This window comes from Carassius auratus, unplaced genomic scaffold, assembly GCF_003368295.1.
Source record: "Carassius auratus strain Wakin unplaced genomic scaffold, ASM336829v1 scaf_tig00044525, whole genome shotgun sequence".
Lineage (NCBI taxonomy): Eukaryota > Metazoa > Chordata > Actinopteri > Cypriniformes > Cyprinidae > Carassius > Carassius auratus.
The window spans coordinates 1-24,068 of NW_020526837.1; the positions used below are offsets into that span (position 1 = coordinate 1).

The 24,068-nt window shown below is 37.2% G+C and overlaps 3 protein-coding genes across 5 annotated transcripts; all 3 read right to left on the minus strand.

The window, feature by feature from the left end:
• Window positions 1-3,745: 3,745 nt before the first annotated feature.
• LOC113087087 (myeloid-derived growth factor-like) lies at window positions 3,746-7,734 on the minus strand. The gene is made up of 7 exons (XM_026255557.1): window positions 7,729-7,734; window positions 7,007-7,273; window positions 5,834-5,884; window positions 5,467-5,528; window positions 5,194-5,275; window positions 4,574-4,646; window positions 3,746-4,405 (listed from the first exon to the last, which is right to left on the minus strand). The coding sequence occupies exons 1-7, from the start codon at window positions 7,732-7,734 to the stop codon at window positions 4,326-4,328; spliced, it is 621 nt and encodes a 206-aa protein (XP_026111342.1). The 3' UTR covers window positions 3,746-4,325.
• A 9,012-nt stretch (window positions 7,735-16,746) lies between these two features.
• Window positions 16,747-20,481, minus strand: LOC113087085 (protein-lysine 6-oxidase-like). Of its 2 annotated transcripts, XM_026255553.1 has the most exons (7): window positions 18,550-18,794; window positions 18,150-18,258; window positions 17,917-18,054; window positions 17,227-17,383; window positions 17,047-17,142; window positions 16,859-16,974; window positions 16,747-16,785 (listed from the first exon to the last, which is right to left on the minus strand). In XM_026255553.1, the coding sequence occupies exons 1-7, from the start codon at window positions 18,671-18,673 to the stop codon at window positions 16,779-16,781; spliced, it is 747 nt and encodes a 248-aa protein (XP_026111338.1). In that variant the 5' UTR covers window positions 18,674-18,794; the 3' UTR covers window positions 16,747-16,778. The 2 variants fall into 2 exon arrangements, with proteins under 2 accessions (XP_026111338.1, XP_026111337.1); XM_026255552.1 differs by lacking the exon at window positions 16,747-16,785 and having other exon boundaries at window positions 16,855-16,974; window positions 18,550-20,481.
• Window positions 20,482-20,833: 352 nt separating this feature from the next.
• LOC113087086 (nicotinamide riboside kinase 2-like) lies at window positions 20,834-23,645 on the minus strand. 2 transcript variants are annotated; one of them, XM_026255554.1, is made up of 8 exons: window positions 23,489-23,645; window positions 22,690-22,780; window positions 22,107-22,155; window positions 21,750-21,924; window positions 21,365-21,436; window positions 21,177-21,283; window positions 21,006-21,091; window positions 20,834-20,909 (listed from the first exon to the last, which is right to left on the minus strand). In XM_026255554.1, the coding sequence occupies exons 1-7, from the start codon at window positions 23,512-23,514 to the stop codon at window positions 21,006-21,008; spliced, it is 606 nt and encodes a 201-aa protein (XP_026111339.1). In that variant the 5' UTR covers window positions 23,515-23,645; the 3' UTR covers window positions 20,834-20,909. The 2 variants fall into 2 exon arrangements, with proteins under 2 accessions (XP_026111339.1, XP_026111341.1); XM_026255556.1 differs by lacking the exon at window positions 22,107-22,155 and having other exon boundaries at window positions 23,489-23,504.
• Between the last annotated feature and the right edge of the window lie 423 nt (window positions 23,646-24,068).

The window sequence follows — 24,068 nt, forward strand, 5'->3', positions numbered from 1 at the left end:
AACAAATATTTTCCACAGACAAAAACAAGATGATGACAAAGTAAAAACCCTTTTGAATAACAAAACATTGATGAAAATCTCTTGACAAGAGGCTATATTATTTTTATTTTTTTTAGATAAAGATATGTTATGTGTGAGAACACCTAAGCCTAAATCTGTTTCTATATTGCATGGTCATGTTACCAGGTTGATAGATGTTTTTTCTGGGAATATATAATGAGTTTGGATAATAAACACCAACAAGAATTAACACCAACAAAGAAATACTTAAAACTGTGAAAAATATGTACACTGACTTTCCAATTAATTTAATTTAATTGATTGCATTTTTCTATAGGTCATTATATAGCTCATAAAACTGTTACTAATACATTTAAAAATGCAATTGAATTGCTCTAAATGTAAAATTAAAACTTGAGTATGTGCACTTTCTGAGAACAGTCTCAGAAAGCATGAAGAAGTATTTTAATGCTGCAGCGTGCCAGGTTATTAATTTTAAAAGTCATATTCCTCATGCGTTTTTTTTAGGGACTAGCTCTGCCTGGGCTGCCCCATAAAGCACTAGAGGGGGAGTGTGCCTCCCCTGGCCTCCTGCTATAAAATCCTGGGAGTAATTATAGCGTACTGAGGCAAATCTGGAGTAATCAGTTCAGTCCCGAGGCTGGGAACATACATGGACACACAGCATCAGCACTGGATTAAACTTCCCCACCACGACCCCCTTCACTGATTGAGGTACGACGAGTTCCTGCAAGTAGGTAAACGAAAGGGAGAGAGGAAAAGCTGTGAGAGGGAGTGGGAGGAAGAATTAACCAGAAAGGGAGGCAGCGCAGTGAGAGCGAGTGAGCAAGAGAGAGGGGACGGGGAGGGAATCAAAGGCAGGAAGCAAGCAACAGCCATGAAACAGAAATGCAGGGAGTTTGAGGGAGAGGGTGGAAAACGGAGGCCCAATGCCAACGAGAGGACTACAGGAGCGAAGTGAGGTAAGAAAGAAAGAAGGGCAAGGGTCCAGAGGAAGAAAACACACCGGGATAACATCTGCGGGAGGAAACAACACTCCACAAGGTGGGGGTCAGAGTAAAGCAACATGCAAGAGAAAGTTTAAAGACAGGACAGATGAGAAAAACATCTCCTGGTTATGACAAAGCCGGTACACTTAAAGAAGGGACACGTCCTCTCGAGAGTCCCCTTCTTGGGTCGCAGAATGTTCTCCAAGACAAAAAGAGTCGGGGAGCAATGCATTCACCCCACCACTTCAGACCAACTACAAAATGGAAATCAAAGGCCTCAAGCGGACATCCTTGCCTATTTTGGGACTGGGGACCAAGTAACGAACACCTGTGGACCAAAGCAACAGAATTCCCCCTCAATGGATGTACTGCCAAGAAACATTTAGCTAATCAGTGGGGTCATGCACGGCTAGACGTGACTGGCCAGATTTGTCAGACAGAGTTAACCAGCATGCATTGGAATCGGCCTCCAGGGAAGGACCTGCAGCATAACAGCGTCTCTGTGAAACTACAGGCTTGAGAGAATGCAGCTTTGTGGTCCACCGTCATCAGATCGAGCCACACCCCTTCTTGAGGAAGTGTGCTCAGGACGCGCCAACACAGTTCAGAGGTCATGGAAACTGTGGAGCGCCTGTTTGTGCAACGGAAGCAACAATTCAGGCTCTGTGCGAGGGGCCCTGTTTACAGAAAAACATGCATCGGACTGGATGGACTCAAGTGGTGCTCACAATTCGACCTTTAATAAAAATGCAGAACTTTGCACTTCTAACGGACAGGGGACTTTAAGTAGGTGCCTAGGACGTGTCATGCAAGAATTTAACGGACCTAGTCTGGTGCATGAAGCTATGCTGACTACCAAAGATGTCAACAAGACCAATTCGAACCACCTTAAGAGTAAAGCAAAGGTCACCCAAGGGGATCTCAGTGGACCAGGAAGAGGGTCTTACGCTTTCAGCTCTAAGCACTCGCAAAGAGCAATTCGGGACCAGATCCAAAGAGTCGTTGTGAATCTCGAGGAGGTTCTACATGGCTTGAAAGAGATACATCTGGAAATGAAGGAGGTAAAAACTTATTTAGCACTTGGGAATATTAACAGATGTTTCTCATAATGAGGGCGGCGTTTAAATGTTCTGTTGAGTTAAATCCCAAACTCTTTACTATCCATCAACTGCCGGATACTCTTAATTAGATAACAAACCGACCATTAATTTTGCTTTAAATATTAATCTTTTTATCAAGAATGAAAACTGTTTATAGAGGCCCCTGAATTTATTGCACATGGGGCAATTTCTCTTCTGCGAGGGGAGAGTGAAACTTTAATGCAGGATTGGTCTGATCCGCTGATTTATTAAATTTATTCAACATTGGGCCGGTGGTTTTAAGTCAAAAAAGACCAGCTGTTTGCTCTTAGCTTTCTACCACGGTTTCATATTCTTTTAAACTAGCCTATTGCCACTAAAAACATCATGTAGTACATTTCTATTTGCATTAAAGCAAAACAATGTTTTGACTTCCCCCTGGAATTCAGGTTGTCCAGAAGATAGACCTGTTGACGGCCGACATAGATATGGGCAACGAAGAACCAAGGAACACTTTCAAAGGAAGGATAGACACTAGAGTGGGATTATCTCAAGGCGTCTGCTCTGACAAGTCATCCCTCAAAACACCAACTCCATCTGTGGCACCCCCCAGCATATCCCATAAAAGATCAAGAGCTGCATGATGCCGGTCAAAAACAGGGATCAACTCAGGAATTGGGTCATTCCTCAAAGAGATGTATCAGGGACTGCTTCAAGGCTTAGGAGCCAGAAGCCTCCTCCTTATCCCTACCCCAGCACAACAAGAAGAGTGAATCCTAAAGCAAAAGACAAGGGTCAGAAGACGCCATCTTACCCCTTTAGACGGAAACTGCTCTCAACCATTGTTTAAGTAGACCGTGGCTTCTGGGTACAATGTGGAGCATTACACTCTCTACATGGTGTACCGTGTTACAGGTACCTTTGTGGTAAGTTTGGTCTTTACTAGACCTGATGACTCAAGTCTAGCAATTTATTGAACGGAAAGTCTCTTAGACCGCAGGTGAACCATGTAAAACATTTTCTCTTAAGGTCTACTAAAACATCTAGAGAGTGACTAGGGACCACTTCTTAGAAATATTATTCATCAGAGGCAAGCCAAAGGTAGCGGGAGATTATTTCTAGCCTTAGATGACATCTGGAGTGGGACGCAATCACAATTCCAATCTCCCGGCAACCCTCATCTGTTAAAGGATTATTCTTTTATTGCTTTACTAACTCTAGTCTAGTGTTTGTGCCTTGGCAATATGGTGTTCTCAGATACACATCCTGAGTATATTTTAACAAAATCACAATGCGACAGTACTTAGTATTCTGGAACTGGTACTGAAAATAAAATGGGTCAAAGGTACTTTTACATGTGTACTGCAATGCTCATTTCAAGCTTTTTTAAAGATGTAGGACAGCATATTGTATTTTCTGGCATTTGACATTTTCTTTGAAAGTTTAAATGGCACAGATTCTAATGTAGGTAAAATGTCACGGTTTTGGTTCAAGACATTAATTTTCAAGCCTGCTGACAAAGAGAATTATGCAACTGTGCAGATGCTCATATCTAAATTTGTGGAGCTAAGTAGACGAATCTGCATGTAGAAGGATTTTCTGCAGATTTTTTTCAAACACATTTTAGTGAAAAACAATACAAGAAGTCAAACCAAAAAAGTTCTGAAAACAGATTTATTAAAAATTACAGTACTCCGAATAAAGCTAGATTGGGAAAAAGGGACTCAAGTAACAGTTTTTCTGTCTTTTCCTTCACCACAGAAATAATCAAAGGACTCTGACATACCCCAAAGATTTAGTGGAAATTCTCTACAAGCGTGCCATTACACCATCTTAAGAAAGTAAGTATGAGCATGAATGCGCTCATGATAATCAGATTTGCAGGTATGAAGTCAAAGTCAGGCTGAAACCCTAAACCCATAAATGCTGCCAGGAATAGAAATCGATCTACTGCTCTGAACTTAATTTAAAGAAGCCTTCATATCACCTCACAAATTTGAATGAATGTACATTGTCCGGTAATAGACTTTTCATGTACCTCCCTTAGATGATCAGTCCAGTACTTAATGTAATGATGCCTCTAGAGGAAATCCCTGTAGAATTTTCTATCACAGGAATTTTTTTTTTTTTTCATTACTTCCCATCCCTTGGCTTGACTTATTTAAGTGCCAGAGTGTCCATAGCTGTTAAATATATGTCCTTGAGTGATGGGACAATCCTCTTTCAGATCGGCCAATCAGAGTTCATCATGCCGTGTCCGACCAATGACAGTGAGCTTGGAAAGCTCAGAATGGAATTTCCCTTCTCTGTGGGTCACTGATTGACAGAAAATAAAGATGTGCTTGATTAGAAACATTGATATTCATTATTGAAATTGCCAACACAGACTTTTTCAAACCTGGAAAACACCATTTTAACACCATTTCCATGCTTTTTCCCCATTGCTGTGTCAACCTTGCTGAGAGTAGGAATATGCAGACTCACCTGAAGACTCGGACACATTGTACTCTTCTTCCTTCAAAGCAACATCCCTCTGTCCACCCACGGCCGTCTGGGACTGAGAAGAAGAAAAAGAGAGAGAATGAAGACATTGAAAGAGAAGCCTAGAGGAGTGGGCTGAATAACAAAGAGATCCTCACTGAGAAAACAAAAAGAGACATGGAGTCTATGGAGCGCTTGTTTTAAACATTTACACAAGGAACAAGGCCACCAATGATATCACAGTCATCCCGCTACTGAGAACTTCAATACAATCTGAAGATAAAGACGTTTTCACCAAGTCTTGTTATGCAACACCTGTAAAAAAAGGGCTGCCTGCTTTTGATCTGAGAGCGATGAGCGTTAGGAACCTGAATCAAGGTTTGATCGGCAGCAAATGTCAATTTCACAAGTAAGGACAAATTTTAAACAAGATCTTCAGAAACCTGTGTCAATTATTTGTATGAGCAAAGCACACAAATAAAAAGTTATTATTTGAATATTCTTGGTAAAAAAAAAAACGTATTAATTCAGATTGAATCATATATTCTATGGATTGCTGAATGTTTCACTCAGTTGATGTGGTGTCAGGTCATGAAGGATAGCTAAAGTTAAATGATACTTACATATGCAGTGGCATACTCAATCTTGGCTCCTTTTAGCTCAGCTTTGAACTGGGTAAAAAACAAGTATGACTTCCCTTGGGGCCTATCATGAAAAAAAAGTGACAGAGAAAAATCTATATCATTCCCTATTTCATCTCAAAATTACACAACAATGTTTGAAAACACAGAAAACCGAGATTAGATTTGCTTGAATTTCCGAGTAAACCTCATTTTTGGTATTGCATATTAAAGAAGAACCACCAAAAACCAATATAACACTGTTTTGAAAGTTACCTCCAGACTGAACAGGAAAACATCTGGTCATCGTCACTCAATCCAACGCTCATTTGCCATTGCTAGAGGAAATTGAAGCACAAAGGGTTCGCATTAAAATCTGAAACTACGCAGTATTCTATGAAATCAGGACGTTTTACAACAGCGCATAATTGCTACAATTTCCTGGTCATTAGTGCCAGCAATTAAAAGCAACTTTTAATTTCCACATTTTATCTTTGAAAATAGAATAACAAACTTCTGGGCAAACATGATCGATATATATGTAATAATAATGTGCTACGAAATAAAAGATTTGTTTTTGCACTGACTGCTTTTTTGAACGGTTTATACATTTAGCTTATAATTAACAGAAAATATGTCTTACCTCGTTGGTTCCTCCTTGACAAGCATACGTGAAGGTACATTTATACTTTTTCTAAAACAAAAACCAAGAAAGAGATCACTATAAATAGATGAAGAGGTTGACAATGCCAAGCTTTGGCCTTCGTACTATGTAAATTTCTCAGACTAAACGGAACTCTGCATTAGTTTTTACTAATTTTACATACATTCTAGATCATACAGATCTTAAAGACATTTTATAAACGCCTATTTGACATCTGATAGGAAATGTGCTATAGAGATATTGAGACACTTAAAATATGCCTTGCAGATGTCAAATAGACATCTCAGTGATGTACACGTGCTATATGAGATTTGATTTGGGGGCTAATTTACAGAGCAATATTTTGGTGTGTCCCTCACAAAAAGAACTCGAATGGCTAAGACTTAAGGTGCATTCCAAATCAAATACTAATGCGCTATTCTATGACGTTTGGGGAGTAGTGCGTTCACACTGAAAATTCCAAAAGAATAAGTGCACGTTAAACACCCGGATGATGCACTTAACAACATTAAAAAAAAAAACGTGTGGAACGTTGGACACTTCAACTGTCACAAGTTCGAATTGCGTAGCGAATGGGGAGGGGCTATCAGACTCTGATTATGAATGATAAAATAAATGTATATAATTCAGATATAATTCATACACTAACGTTACATGGTCGAGTAAATAGTGTATGTGTGCGTCGTTTGGGACCCAGTTTTATAAACACAGGTGAAATGGACTACATCAGGACGTAGCCTTTTTGGCTCGTACATCTCCATTCAATTTCATTCATTAGGAAAGAGCAGCACGGAGACTTTGGGGGTTTCACAGAAGAAATTAAGTCACACGGTCTCCAAATAACATGCAGGTGAGTCAATAATGTAATTTCTTTTTTTCTTTTTTTTTTTTTTTTTTACTAAACTATTCCTTTAAATGTAAAAAATCAAGCCGTGTCGCTAGGGGCGCAGTGAACGTCAGAGATCCCCGACAGTCCAATAAGAAAATGACGGGTGGATTTCCCAAACACTGCATGCATTCATTACTATACGAGTGTAATATAAGTTAGACGCATTTTAACACATACGAAGTACAGCATGGGATTAATATAGCTACTTTCTAATACGAAATTTTTTTTTATTCGTTGCAAAAATATTAAGGAGCTTTACTCACAAGTTTAGCAGAGAAAGTCTGCACAACTCCTCCAGGTTTGACATCGAAGTCGAGGGTTTTGGTCTTGTCAGCAGAGGCGCGTGCCGCGCACAACACCACCGACAGCAGCAGGAGCTTTACACACGAGTTTAAGAGATCCTTACTTGCTATGATGCTTTCTAGATAAGAGGTCTGTGCTGATTTTGTGAATGAAAAGACCCCAGTACTGACTCTTCCTGTGTGTTCTTCATAGGATGGAACAGCTGTGTGTTCATAGGTGTTAAGCTTCTAGTGGACTGGAGTAGAATAACAGCTCATTTCTACACCTTAGATTGGCCCAAAAAAAGAATGTGGATGCTAAAGGTTATGCACATACAAATGTATGAAATTTTATGAAAAAAGTTTTAATGACATGGCTTTTGGAATATACAAAAATAGCATTATTACTGTACCGTCAAATAGAAATTCCACTGTCACACTGTACGTTTGAATGTTGCATGAACAGTTGAAGCATTAAAGGGACAGTTCGCCCAAAAATTAAAAGTCGGTTATTAATTACTCTCCCTCATGTTGTTCCAAACCAATAAGACCTTCGTTCATCTTCGGAACAGAAAAAAAGAAATAAAGATATTTTTGATGAAATCCAAGAGCTTTCTGACCCAGCAAGTGAAATACTACATTCAATGTCCAGAAAGGTAGTAAGGACATTATTAAAATAGTCCATGTGACATCAGTAGTTCAACCGTCATGTCATGAATACTTTTTATGCACAAAGAAAACAAAAATAATGACTATTCAATTTCTTCCCTTCCATGTCAGTTCCACGTACCACGACGGATGCATGACTGACACAGAAGAAAATAAATAGTTAAATAAAGTCATTATTTTTTGTACAAAAAGTATTCTTGTAGCTTCATAAAATTCAGGTTGAACCACTGATGTCACATGGACTGTTTTAATGATGTCTTTACTACCTTTCTGGGCCTTGCACGTGGTAGTGGTGTTGCTGTCTATGCAGTGTCAGAAAGCTCTCGGATTTCACCGAAAACATCTTAATTTGTGTAACGAAGATAGTTAAAGGTCTTACAGATTTAGAACGACATGAAGGTGAGCAATTAATGACAGAATATTAATTATTGGGTGAACTATCCCTTTAAATATCTTATACTTTTGAAGCATTAGATGTTCTGATTAGATTTTTTTACTTTGTTAAAGATATGCACTTCAATTCTTAAGGGTAAATATTTCAACAAAATGCATGCCTTTAATGCTACGACAGTTAGCAAGAGGCCCAGGTCTTTGTTTCTTTAATGTTTTCCTGAGACTACACTGTAACGGATTTTTGTAATTTGAACAGTATTTTACTGTAATATGTACAGTATAATACTGTTAAATGTGCCAACAGTATAATACTGTAAATAGCAAAGGATTATGGGAAAATATAAGTTTAGTACTGTAATTATTCTCTACTGTAAATCGATTTACAGTAGCGACAATGCCCGCGAAAAACTGACCAATGACAACGGAGACTTCTTTTCAACGGTTTTTTTTTCGGTTGGTTGGGACAACTGAGGAAACACTCAACAAAAAGGTTAGTATTGTTTCTGTAATTATTTTATTTAAAACCTAGATATTTTCAAATGCAGTCACTTATTAACAGCAACCTAACACGAACCAGTGTTGCAAATTGAGTGAGTTGTGAGGACAATATTCCTGTAGTCAAGACTTTTTTTCTGCCTGTTTGTCAAGGCCTGAGGTAATGTTACAATTGTTACTGCCGTTATCATTATGACAACTTAAACGGGGTGAATAAAGTTTACATTGACTGATATTTAGTGACACAGAAACAAAATAAGCTTTTTTTAAATGCTCCTCTGCCTCTTTAATGTAAATTAGCTAAGCAGGAGGACTCTGTGGAAACTTTACGTTAACAGCAAACTATCTTGAAGTACAAAAAGAAAACGTGAGGCAACACTAAAGACGGAGGTTGTATAACAGTATTTTGAAGCGAATATTTCGTTTTCATTTAGTTTTTTGCTGTTAGAACCGCGGAACGTCGGAGGTTTGGAGTTGCTTGGAGTTCTTTTCTGGCGGTTACCGTCATCTGAAGAAACTGGTAAGCTAACAATAATTCAATGAGGAAAAGCTGGTGATTATTATACCAACGTTGACTCTTATATTAAACGTTAACATAATCTGAAAACTGTCATTTCTATCTTTAACATACTGTTTAAAAAAGCAGCAGTCAAGATGGTTGCGCAGTTTTGTGTGCGAACACTGCAAGTTATCTGTGCGAACGCATTACAGATTTTACCACCGTATATCATAATGCATAGGAACCTGTCTAATTTTAGGTTCAATGGTGGTTTGCCGACTTTTCCTTGTAGTTTTCAGATTCTGTCTGCACTAAAGTCACACATGCTTCGTAAGCACACACAACCAAATAAGGTTAACTGCAGACCTGCTCAAACGGATCCTGTGATTTGTCAGGTTGTGGGATGCGAGCATACTGTACATCCCCAAATTTTCCTAGCTTCTGCGACCATTTAAATTGGCATATAAGAGATGGGGAAAACGTTACCTGCCCCTTTCCCAACTGTGAAAAACATTTTCATGTAAAATCATCTTTCACATCTCACATAAGCAGAAAACACAGAGAATCTTTGGAGAACCCTGTAATAATAGATGCTGATGCATCAAACTGTAGACATGACAGTGACATCCATGATGACATTGTTGTGCATTCTGAGGTTGATGATAATTGCAATGATAAAGACGAGCATCCGACGAGCTGGATGGCACCTTGAATGGCAGACACCGCCGTCGGTGTATGAATGAGTGAGTGGATGGGTGAGTGTGAGGCAACTTGTAAAGCGCTTTGGATGGCCATGTGGTCTGTTGAAAGCGCTATATAAATGCAGTCCATTTACCATTTTAAAGAAACATTTTTGACAGAAGACATATTTCAAGAGGAATTTTAATTATGTGGCACCTGAACAGGTGTATACAGGTAAAAATTCCAAAGGAAAGGACTGCTTTTTGCAGGATGTTCCAGTAAATGAGACCCTCAAAGCACTTTTGAGCCCTTGAGTCAGTCAAAGCACAGTACATTGATGCAAAGACACACAGATCAGATGACCCACATTTACTGGAGGATGTAAGAGATCGCAGGATTATAGTTTCTTAAGACATTTCTAAAAGACTATTACTGTTTTTGTATTCATATGTCATGCATTTGAGGTACACTTTAATTTTCATCATCATTTATGATCAAACTTCTATTTTGCAAGATAGGCAGACAAAGATATCACAGAGTGACATATGCTTATAAAGCACATTGAGAAGTATTTTAAAACAAGATGCAAGTATGTTCTCTATATATGTAATTAATTTCTCCCAACCTTATGTTAATTGCTCTACTTTTAGGTCACTGCAACTCCAGCAGATGGAGAGAGAAGCCTCTCTCTGCCCAGTACCCCAAGACTGATTGCACTTGGTAAGTCTATTAAAAAGCTTTTTTAATTGATACTATGGATGAGATTAAAGTTGGTCAACATCTACCAGCAGACAGATACCCGAGAGCTGACTGAACGTCTGCTCTTGTGTCAACACAACATGCATGCATCGCGGTGCTCTTGTGAACATGTGTTGAAGATTAATATTTTGTAAATAAAGTGGTAAATTATGTTTAATTATTTTAGGCAGCAGCCAATCCAACCAGGCTGTACATCACAAGCTCTTATCCTAAAGCTTTTAGGCTGCATTTATTTGATCAGAAACACAGTCATATTTTTAAATATGATTGCAATTTAAAATAACTGTTTTGTATTGAAATATATTTTAAAATGTTATGTATTCCTTTTTTCATTACTCCATTCTTCAGTGTCACTTGATTCTTCAGAAATCTTTGTAATATCGTACCCTTGGAATTATAAGGTTCTATCTGACATTTTTGTCAAAATTTACTTATTTACATATTTTTATTCTGTGGCCACTTCTTTACATTATATGATGTAGTTTTTTTTTTAAGTTATGTACATTTTGGAACTTTTTATTTAGAAAATAAAAGGTGCTTTCTACATGGATTCCAAAAATTTAAAGCTCAATATCTCAGAACTGCTCAGAACGCAGATAGAACCTTATAATTCCAAGGGGACGATATGTTGACTTTCTGCTCAAAAAACATTAAAATTAAAATTAAAAACAATAATTTTAATTTGATGCGTGTGAGACACTGCAAAAGACTTGAGTGTAGTAGTCATATGTCTTTCTCTAGCACATTTTAAACAAGTAAAATATCCATTTTCAACTTTAAATACACATCATGACATAACATTGTGTATGTGAGTGAGTGGCGTTCACACCAAATGCGAAAAGAGCGTCTGGCGCAAGTGATTTTCGTGTTAAAGGGATAGTTCACCCAAAAATCTAAATTATGTAATTAATAACTTACCCTCATGTCGTTCCAAACCCGTGAGACCTCCTTTTATCTTCAGAACACAGAGATATCTTAGATTTAGTCCGAGAGCTCTCAGTCCCTCCATTGAAGCTGTGTGTATACTGTCCATGTCCAGAAAGGTAAGAAAAACATCATCAAAGTAGTCCATGTGACATCAGAGGGTCAGTTAGAATATTCTGAAGCATCGAATATGCATTTTGGTCCAAAAATAACAAAAACTATGACTTTATTCAGCATTGTCTTCTCTTACGTGTCTGTTGTGAGAGAGAAATTAAAACAAAGCAGTTTGTGATATCCGGTTCGCGAATGAATCATTCGATGTAACCAGATCTTTCTGAACCAGTTCACCAGATCGAACTGAATCTTTTAAATGGTTCCAGTATGCATAATCCACAAATGACTAAAGCTGTTCACTTTTTTAATGTGGCTGACACTCCCTCTGAGTTCAAACAAACCAAAATCCCGGAGTAATGCATGCACTCAAACAGTACACTGACTGAACTGCTGTGAAGAGAGAACTGAAGATGTTTTAAAATTAATTTATTGATTTTACATAAAATAGAATAAAAAAACTGTGAAAATATAGTGCAATCAGTTCGGACATTGCACAGTGCTCATTCAATAAATGCACAGCTAAACAGATGAGTTTTGAGTCTAGATTTAAATGTGCCTAGTGTTTTAGCACATCTGATCTCTTCTGGAAGCTGATTCCAACTGCGGGCAGCATAGTAACTAAAGGCAGACGGCAGTTGTTTTGTGTGAACCCTTGGTATTTCTAACTGACTCGATCCTAATGATCTGAGTGGTCTGTTAGGCTTATATTCAGTGAACATATGTGCAATATATTTTGGTCCTAGGTTATTTAGTTACTTATATACGAGTAAAAGTACTTAAAAATCAATCCTAAATGTAACTGGAAGCCAGTTTAAGGACCTGAGGACTGGTGTGATATGCTCAGATTTTCTGGTTCTACTCAGAATCCTGGCAGGTTTTGAATGAGCTGCAGCTGTCTAATGGTCTTTTTTTTTCCACTAAACTGCTTTGTTTTGAACTCTCTCACAACAGACACCGAAGAGAAGACAATGCTGAATAAAGTCGTAGTTTTTGCTATTTTTGGACCAAAAAGTATTTTAGATGCTTAAAAAAATTCTAACTGACCCTCTGATGTCACACGGACTACTTTGATGATGTTTTTCTTACCTTTCTGCTTCAATGGATAGACTGAGAGCTCACTGCCTTAATCTAAAATATCTTAAACTATGTTCCAAAGATAAACTGAGGTCTCAAGGGTTTGGAACAAAATGAGGGTGAGTTATTAATTACATAATTTACATTTTTGGGTGAACTATCCCTTTAAGTCAATGCAAAGACGCCGTTTACGTGCATCTGGAGGTCCTGCGGCGCGAGGCGTTTAGCACGGTACGGACGCGCGAATGAGGCGAACTGAGCGTCTGGCGCGATATGTGCGAGTGATTCAAGGGTGAGAGCGTGAAGAGAGAAAGATAATTCTGATTAGTACTGAGGATATATCGCATTTAGGCTAAAAATAGGTTCAGCGCTTATCGCGGTTTGGAAAGAACCTGCATCTTGCAGTACATTTTACACATGGAAATATAGCGATTTGGCAAGAAACGTTGATGGAGCAGCAAATAGGGTCAGTACACAGCAAAATTACAAAACATTGCAAAATTACAATTTTTTTTTTTTATGGCATTCATCATGTTTTGGAAAAGAGCTTTTCATATATAAATTTTGACTTGACTGACTTATAGGGTTGCCATCCGTCCCTTGAAATACGGAATCGTCCCTGCATTTGAGAATAAAATAGCGCGTCCCATTTTGAATCAATACTGGACGTGGTTTGTCCCGTATTTTCCGAGTTGTCTTCAATGCAGCATCTCATGCAGATCATCCCACCGGCATTCTGTGAAGACTCGTCCGATTCTGCCCCTGATTGGGTAATACTCACTGCCATCATTGGATTGATTGGTTTGTTTCAGGTTCACAGCCAATCAGAGTCAGTGGAGGGCGGGTCTCTTGGCAGAGAGTCGATTTGAAAGAATGGTGGAAGCTGCTCCAGATTATTTTTTAAACACATTTTAAAGTTTTACCGATTTGTTTATTATGGTTAAGGTGTACAGTCAGACACATAAGCATTATTTTAATAAGAGATAAGAGAGATATATTTAATAATTAAAATACAGTGCCTATGTGAAGCAAATAAACAACTTAACTAATTTAAACAATTGCATTCTTCAATAGGCTACAGTACAATTAAGAATAGACTATATAAAATAGATTAACTTACCAAAAATAAAAAGAAAATAACAATAATTGTGTGTTTTACATGAATTTAGAAATGTTTGTAGATCAGTTATTTATTATGTGGTTTCACTGTTTGGATGGTGTTACTGTCTGCAAACAGTGACAAATATTTTATCCAAAATCTGTGTTCACGCCACCTTATACAATTACTAAAGTTCATTAGCAATTAATATTTTTATGAAAACATGTTTTAAGTTGTGATTTACCCTTATTTTTCTGTATTGAAGGTGGCAACCCTACTGACGATTTAAGATTCAAAATCTCTTCAATACAAAAACATTCCCTGTGTGAGTTCCTGTGTTTAACACGAATATCCACTTGATTGCTAATGTGACATTGATTTATACAACAGTTCAACAAACAAAAGGTATTAATATTAAGTGATGTTCATTTTAAACACAGTAATAGTCAGTATTTTTCGATACAAAAAATAGCTCCAACGAAAGCTACTGCAGAACAGCACCACACAGTAGTGTTTGTGAATGAATCTGCGGCTTTGAATAAATTAAGAGAGCCAATAATTCAATGATTCATTGATCAATTACAGCCATTTGCTTCCTTACTGAATGAATGAATGCCTCACAAATAAAGATAGTGACTTGTTGCGACGTACTGGGGGTTTTAATTTAATATTTAAAGCATCACTTTGTTTTTACCATCATTGCATATTTCTCTATTGAATTTTTTATATTTTTTATTTAAAGCATTATTTATTTTATAAAAGTATTTGTAAATGTAAAAAAAGCAAATATTAGGAGCAAATATTGACCCTTAGTGAAAAAGGTGTAACTGCAGAGAGGGGTTACGCAGATGGATGTTAAAAGCCTCAGGGGGTACTACTCTAAAAATTTTGAGAACCAGAGCCTAGAGACATCACATCCCAGCATCAACATTCCCAATAAATTATCTAAATTCCCAAACCACTGTTAATTTAAACAGAAAAGCAAAAATAGACTACTATGTTTGATTTGGCATGGCAGAAAGCACGCAAAGAGCTGTCTCTTTATAATCACTAAAAAGTGTCCCTCATTTTAATTGCAACCTCACAAAGGTTCATGATAATCTGTCTAATCTGTTCATAATCTGTCTACAATGTATAATTATTTATTTATTTATATAGTACATATTGCTTTTATTAACATAAAACTGCATACAGCACCATGTTATGACTGTTGGGAAATCAGTGGTTTGATAAATGTGTCTTTTCTTGTGCTTGCAGGTTCATTCTGAGAATAAACCCTGATGGCACCAAATGCCTAAATCACAAAATCAAAATCACAGATCAGCCGGGCATCTGGAAAAAGGGTGCAGAGAAAAATCGCCAGCCTGAATCCTCTTGTGACATCTTTCATCAGAGAGCTTGTTGAATTCGATTGGCCAAATTATTGAAAGAAAACACGACTAAAACATGTTTTTACTGTTTAATTTGTTCTGCTTTTCAGAATGTTTTTCAGAAATTTTTAGCCATGTTACAGATACACAGAATTAATTCAAACACATTTGTAGAATGTACTTTTTAAAGTAAATGTTAAATAATGAAATAGTTAAACAATGAAACAGCACATTTTAATGACAAATGTTCATGAGAACTTATGCATTTTTGGGGGATTAAAAAACGTATAGTTTACAGCTAGTGGTTTTTCATTCGTTAAACATCAGTTACACCTGTTGTTAATTTCATTAATTGGTTCGTCTTTTTATACTCTGTGTTTGGTTTTGTTGCTTTGTTTTCTGAGTATTTTGAGTTCTATATTAAATAAAACTTTGACTGCTGCGATTAGATCAGTTTCATCCAACTTTATTGCAACCTTACCAGTGACATGTAGATTAAAATTTTATTAATTTTGTAACAATGAAGCAAATGAAGCTAGACACATTTCTACAAAAAAAGTCTGAGTAATATGAAATCAATTCTAGTACTGTAAATAAAAATACAGTACTTGTACTGTAAATAATAATACAATATACAGTATTATTACTGCATATTAAAATACAGTACTTGTACTGTAATTGAAAAATACAGTACTCATACTGTAAATAGTAATACAGTATGCATTATTATTACTGTACATGGAATTACAGTAATGATACTGTAAACTATTTTACAGTAAGTTACTGGCATCCAGCTGCCAGTAAGTTACTGTAAAATTTACAGCAACCCTTTTACAGTGTAACACTTCTCAATAGGTGCCTTGTCTATGATTTACTGTACAGTAACCCGCTTGTGGGCTTTTTCAGTTTAATTAACATATTAAACAAGTTTCCCAGCCACTCAGGTTGTGGCTCATTTCAAAACATCCAATAGTACTCGTCTCCACAGTCAAACGTGACACAGTTTCCTTCTGAATTCAGCTCTCATATGAATGTTTTCCTGTCCACGATGGCTCGGACATTTCTCTCTCTTGTGTTAGGTGTTAAATGTTCAAGCAGAAGGGAACGTTTCCAGAGACTATCAGCATGTTGGAGGTCTTGAGCAAACTGAACTTTCAGGACTCTGGTTTCTATGTTTATTTTACCATTTACCATTTTCATATGAGCCTCAAACAGAATCACTTCAGAAAACTATGAATATATATGAACCAGTGGTTCCCATGAATGGACCATAAAATCTGGCTGAGCGCTCAACTTTATTTTTAGTATTCTTTGAACAAAACATACCCGTTGTTAACGTTATTTCCTTGAGTTTTTCTAAAACTGTAACACCAACGTTTACACCAAATTATAGAAATATAAAGCAAGATTTAAATGAAATATGTAAATTAATACTTTATTAAATTACAAAAGGTTCATGAATAAAAAAAGCATAGTATTGCATTATTGCCACTTATTAAACATTTTCTAAATATGTCAATAACTTTGCAAGAAAAGTGTTTGCAGAGAACATTAATTTAAATAAGTAAAAATAAATAAAGTTAATGCTTAATCTATCCATTACAATGTGATTATTATTATTTTATTTATTTTTTTCAATTCAGAGCACCACTTGATGTTTGGATGGAGAAAACCGGATCAGAATCTGTTGAATAAACCAACACCATTAAAGTGTGATAAAGAGACTTCTGAATCAATATATATATATATTTACTCACCCTGTGATTCTGCAGTTATATGCTTGGACATACGACCCAGTGTATCTGATGTCACATCTAACAACATTATTGGAGAAATCAGACTCCTGCACCTGGAAACCTGGGTTCACGGTTACCTGTCAAAGGTTCACATACTTTCAAAAGGTGTTTCTAACTCGAAATACTGGAATGACTAACTGATAACTCACCTTTAGAATATAATCTCCAGGAGAAACATCTGTAATATCAATCCACTGACAGTCGATGTTGGCATGGTAGGTGTCATAGCAGCCTGGGCCCAATCCCTGCTCCAAAACAGACCGTAGTTCTAAACCGGCTGATAAAATGACTTAATTGTAGAAAAATAAGAGTCACTTGATCCTCCAGACCTGTGTGTGAGCTGTGCAGGCGTATCTTCTCCTCACACCTGGATCACAGCTGGTGTCCTCCAGACAGAAACTGGCTTTATGTCCCTCGGCCACCGTTCTGCCCGTGGAGGCGTCCAGGAGGTCGTAATTGCTGAAGGCATCCATGCTGTGATAATGTCTTTAGGACAAAAACAAAGTAATACAACCACTTTGTTATCAATATATTAATAGAAGAGTGTTTTTTGTACTATACTATTTTCTGTTGTTAGCCATGCAAATGTTCGATCCCCGGGGTGGGTGTTCAAAAATGTATATTGTGAATTAATTTTAAGGTGCAAAGCATTTGAGAAATATGCAAGATGTCTGTTAAAGATCTGGAAAGCATCTGCTGTGTACAAACTTCTGATAGACGTCTTGAAGATCTCAGTTTTGCATGCATTCTAAATCATAAACATCTTAAAGATGTCTTCTAAACGTCTTTTTGACATCTGATAGGAAACGTCTTATAGACGTATTTCCGATGAGCAAACACTCAAAAATATGTCAAATAAACGAAGGCATGATGTACCTGGGCTTTCAGGGAATATATTTAGCATTATAGCTGCCTCCATAGTTATCATTCTTGTGTGAACTGGTAAAGTATAAATCAATACTTCTACCTTTCTGTAGAAACAAGGTGAATGCTGATAGGTGAGTGTTGTAGAAACCTACTGATGGCAGCTGTGCCATTCCCACTGATGATGTGCTTTCACCGGGAGAAAGTCTGCTGTGCCTTGATTTTTGACCCTTTGAGGAAATCTGAGAAGCACTCTGTAATCAAGGTCCCTCACTCTTGAGCTGTACGCCGAACTTTAGAAAAAAAAGGCAAATATTCTACTTAAAACGGTTGAACGGTTTTAATTCTTTACTGATGTTGTGGTTTGGTTCCCAAATGGAGTCAGTACCTGGAGAGGCAGTTCTCTTCGGCAGCACATCTTAATGTGTACATCTGAACTCTCTGGATATAAGATGCTGCTTGGATATAGTATGGATCGGGAATGAGATCAGGCAGACCTGGAAGATATTCGTAGAACTTAATAATTAGGCTCTTAATTAGTGCAATGATTAATAATAATAAAAGTGTGCGCCATTTAACAGTCCTATGAACACTGATAGCACTCGTACGTCTGAAAAATGTCTGATAACTTCACCGCTGTGTACAAACAGTATGATCAGTTTTATCATATAAACAAACGGCAAATAGATGTCTCCGTGACGTATGTGTGCTATCAGGGAAGACGGTCAAGTGCTCTGTAAGTCATTGTAACTTGGACTTTGACTAAAAAGCTTAAAATGTTGTCTTACCGTTATGAAAATAGCTTGTACCATGACCCGTTTCTCTCTGAGGAGATCGATCGACACGTCCATGCGGGAGCAGGTTATAGTGAAAAGAGTTTATTTGAGGATTCACTGGTTCATCGCCAGTCATACCGTCACCTCGTCTTCTTCCCTCAGCCTGGAGAGGAGGATTTACTCTAGTTCTGTTGTTAACAGTTGCTGGAGGTGCAGCTGGACTGGTTCTTGTCGAAAGTTTAGATTTGTTAGCAGTTTTACCCCCAGTCAAAGTGGAAAGTTGAGGAAGTGGATTCTTCTGAGAACTGATAGTGGGTGGTTTTCCAGTAGCTGATGCTCGTTTGGGCACTGGTGTGCTGGTAACTAAATTATGGCGTCTTGAACTCCTTGAAGCTTCCAGTGTAGTTGTCCCATATTGGATGGACTGGGGACGCAGTGCTTCGTCAGAAGAAAGTGCTGGTGCATGCAAAGGCATCTGGTTATTAATCCTCACGTGAGATGTGTAACCAGACATCATGTAGGGTCTTGCATCCGTACCAAGACTGTCCTCTGGCACAGAGTTTGAATGCACCACATGCCCAACTCTGTGTATCTTAGTATTTGCAAGATGTCCCATGAAAATCCTGCTTGAGAATATTGGCATTTGTCTTGTCAGTAAAAACCTCGCATTCCGTTTTGCAGAAAAAGGTGTGAGATACTGAGAACCGGTGCTCAGTAAACTGTAAACCTGTCCATTAGTTTCCCACTTAACCCTGTGTCTCCAGGGTCCGTGGTGCTGTGTGATGCTCAAACACACCAGGATGCACAGGTGGATTGAGAAGAACACAATAAATGAATGTTTTGTCATTTTAAAATGATTCATATGCGAGCAGGATGCATGTGCAAGTGCAGTACTTCAGGCTCCCAAAAGCTGTTAAATAAGCTCAGGTACAGATGAAGGCGGTATGTTAGGAGGCGTTTCTCTTTCTTTTTTCCTAATGAAGTTATAAATATACACCAACAGGCACACCTCACATTTACAAAATAACTAAATGTGGTGCCACTTTAATTACAAGGGCATAGTTATTTGACCAAAAAACACCAAGAAAATCCTGTAGCCTATTTGTTTTCTAGTTTTTCTTTATTGCAGATCATTGCATGTGATTGGTTTTACTGCTTGAGGGAGTGAGATTATTTCTATTGCATAAGGGTTATTACTGGTAATGTGAACAATATAGTTATTTCTTTACCAATAAATCTTAAATGATGTGAACATCTCATTCATGCCATTTTCCCAAGAAAATCTGCCCTACGAAATGTTTAAACCACTCAAATTCCCAATGACGACGATTGCTCATGATAGCAATGAATGGCTTCACTTTCCCTTTCCACTTATTTCATTGCACAAATATTCAAAGTGAATGTGTAGGCATTTGTCATATGAGAAAGGGACACTATTTAAAAGCACATAGGCACATTCAACGGTTTAAAACATGAGCTCAAGGTTTATTCAGGAACATGTCTAGACAATGTTTGTTTTCATGCAGGTTGAACGTCAGCATAGGCTTTATTGCACACAGAGATAAATAGCAGGGCTGAGCTGGAACTTGTGTTGGGAGTGGAAAGGATGATTATTTGATCATGGAGATTACTGAATGCATTTAAAAGTTGTTTTTGTACAAATAACCTATGGATTAACTGCAAGCTAATTTAGGAGAGAGAAAAAAAATATTCCCAGGAATGTTATTTTTCATTTCAAGACCATTAGAAGGGGAAAACCATGAACGTTAGTAAATGGTTACTTAATAGTCAAATGTCTTGTAGAAATTTAGCATGACATTCAGCTCTTGTCTTGAAGTACACATTCACATTTTATAACTCTAAATTCCCCTTGTTTACTCAATTAAAACAGAAATTCTCACAGTGGATAACATATACAAAAGGACTCATTTTTAAATAAGTATGATAAAAACAAGCATTTTAATTGGAAGTTAAAAAAGATTACATAGTAAAATAAATTGAAGATTAAAGAATGGTCTTTATGGGTGTAAAATGCAAAGTCTAATGCAAAGACTGACAAATGTAAAGAAGTCAAAGCACAATGTTTATTGGTACACAGGTACAAAAACAATTCAGTTTTTTTTGTGGTTAACAGACTATTTCCAATGAGTGCTTTGAAAGACAATGGCAAAATTTTTTAAAAAATGAATTAAAATATGGACACGGTCCAAAAAATGGTAATGCAAAAAAATTCCTCCACAGGTATTTAAGTTAGATTCTGGTCAAACTATTTACAAATCAGTTTGTTTAAAAACAAAAAAACAAAAGGCCACTTCAAGTAAGATTGATATTTACAATATATTGTACAGATGATCAGTTGCAACCTCCCATTGCTGAAAGACAAAGAACAAAACAAGTTCATTTAATATGACACATAAACAAATATCATTATTCCAGTAAACATATGGATTTTAATTTTTATCTTTTACCTATGAACGATTCAGGAGTGTGTTGTGGATGTCTTCGTGAACCTGATTGTAGATTTCATCTTTCGTTTTCAAGCCGTCCAAGTATTCTGTTAAAGTAGACATGACACCAAATGAGTATTTATCTAAAATGGTGTGGTTTTAGTACAAAATCAAGTGTCTGAAGGACTGTACCGATCGGCAAACCACAGTTCTCCATGTCACTTCTGTGTCTCAGGTACATGGGCCACACGTGACCGTCAAAGAGCCCAGGAGGGTCGGGGACGGTGTATTGCCTGGTTCTGAAATAAATAAATACAAAATTATTTCAGCTACTCGTATTTAGCACAAATCATGAGTGTAGGATTGAAATTCCACCACACCTTCTCCTTGACTTGCACTCCTCATATGGGATGGTTATGTAATATGATTTGTCAAAGAATTCCAGCAAAGGCCTGTTTGGATAAAAAGAAAAGATAAAAAGGTCATAACCTTAAAAAGAACACCATCTCTGAAACTACGAGTGAAGTCTTTTACTGATTACAGCACTTCTACATAGCCGGCTCAGAAATCAGCATGTGAAGTTGCATGTGCGCACCAATTGCTCAGTGCATCTTATCTACGCCAATGCAGAGCGTCACATGAACAGCATGTGTGCCCCGATGGTCCCTTCCTACAGATGCGTTGAGTACGTCACCAAACTTTCAAAGAAACTAATCTTTGCCATTGATGCAGTTCATCCCACCAAAAGTTAACCAGGTCACTCACTTGTAGTTGTAGAGCAGAAATCCTTCTACAATGAGTATGTGCACTTGGCTCTCAGGGTCGTCCATCTCTGTGGCTGGGGTCACCTGGATGCCGTGAGAACGGGCGAATTTGATTGGGTTTTCCATCCAGCCCTTGACAGTGTTCACCATGGCCTCCATATCCAAAGCTGTGATCACTACAAAAGCAGAACAACGGCTTTTAGCTCAAGACTGAAACCCGAAAATGGAACATGAATTTTAATTTCACTTGTAGCAAAGCCACACAGAGAGAATGGGTTGAGAGGGAGTGTAAAATCTTTTATGGGAGGGCGATGCGTAGAATGAGGAGTTATTACTCTTCTACTGTTTATATTCTTACCATCCCACTGTTTAAAGCCATCCTCTCCGACTGCTATCAGATCCGGCGGCTGAAATAACAGTGACCAGTAAAACACTGCAGCAAATGCCGTCATGTCTATTTGAGCCAGACTGCTGATCTAGAATCAGGTCTCGGCCATCATAACCTGATGAATACAACTCGACAGATGGGAGGAAGCTGATTTTGGATCAGCACTTTTGAGTTCTCACATGTTATATACACAGACCCTGATATCACAGCCTAATACAAGAAGCTAAGTTAAAGTTATTCAAATAAAACAGAGGAAAAGCAAGAGTCATTACTGGAACTTTTTTTTTTTAAAGTTACTTCTTTAGTCCATGCATGTAGTACTACAACAGGCAAGAACAGAAAGCTACCATTAAAATAGCACAAGAAATAAAATATATAATAATAAAAAGCCCAACCTATTATTGAAATACTAACCTAAAGATGAAAAGACTGGGGGGAAGAATGCAGCTAGTTTTTTTTTATCCAAAGGAATCCTTTTTTATTTTATTTTTGCCAAAACCCAAATAACTAGAAATATATAAAATAAAAATATATTAAATTTAGCTGAACTCACCTTGAAAAAGTCATCCTGGTGAACCACACAGCAGTTTGGTAAGGCTTTTATTAAGCTGTTCGTCAGGGTGGTTTTACCACCATTAGTCACACTAAAAAATAAAAAAGGAAGGTTAAAAAGATAAACCCGAGCAGAAAGGAGTCAAAAGCACAACGACTGTATATATGTCATTTATAAACCTATTTTAAGTTTGTTTAATCGTTTAACGTTACATGAAAAATTTATTCAAGTAAAAATGGCGGGATGATCCTCAGTTCCTTTCTACCTTCAGCTGGTTCATGACAACAAATATCCCCAGGTTTACATTGTTGTTAGTAATCCACGTGTTCAAAACAAACTACTTCATTATTAAATAAACTCTAAAAAATGTATTAAACACAGCAACTTTCGACGTCTTTTAAGTAACCATTTCTTTAATAGTTCTTCCTTTGTGGTGGCGAGGCACTCATTACAATCACGAACACATTTTTTCAACAAGAAAAAAAAATATTTAAAAACTGTTATACTTCATATAGAAAATAAAATTAATAGATGACTATATTAAGGCGCGAATGTCCGTTACAAAAACAAAGAATTTTCGGCGCCCTTACAATTTTAAATCTCCCGCTCAAAACCTTGTACGCTTCAAAGCTCGGAATTCTCTAAAAACCCATCCTCGTCATAAATGAGAAGAAAACACGGTAAGAAAGTAATACATTTCTACTTGTAGCCTATAATATATTATCTTCATTTTAAAATGTTTAAAGCTACAAGGATGGACTGTAATTATAAAACTAATATTACTGTAAAAGCCACTTACCCCCCTATTCCAATGATGTACTTCATTGTATCCGATTGAGGTTTTACAATGTAGACAGCGCAAAACGGCTAAAATAAAAACGTACGAAAAACTTCCGCTTCAAGTTAAATTCTCAGTCGTGACTCCGTAGACACTCGTGCGATGTGAGAACAACAGAGTTCCACGTGGGGATATAACCAAAGTTAAACGTCACAGAAAAGAGGTGGCTTAAGTGCTAAGCAGCCAATCGCGGCTCACGGAGGAAAGAACATGCTGTGACTGTGAATTGTCACGAATTCCACGATTCAGACAGATAGGTACAAATTAGCAAGAAAAAAAAGTTGTTAGGCTACATACTGGTGTGTGATGAGTTGAATTCCTTAAATAACTATAATAAGCCATTCAATGAATATTAAAATTAGCAAGACTAACATCAAAAGGAACATTTCCTGTAATATCAGTCAACATCCCTTACAAAAGATAACTGCAGTACATTCAAGTACAACTGCAGTGCAAAGTAGTATAACTGCAATACAATGAAGTATAACTGGAGATTTGCAGGATAATGAAGTATACAACTACAGTTCATTAAAGATCAACA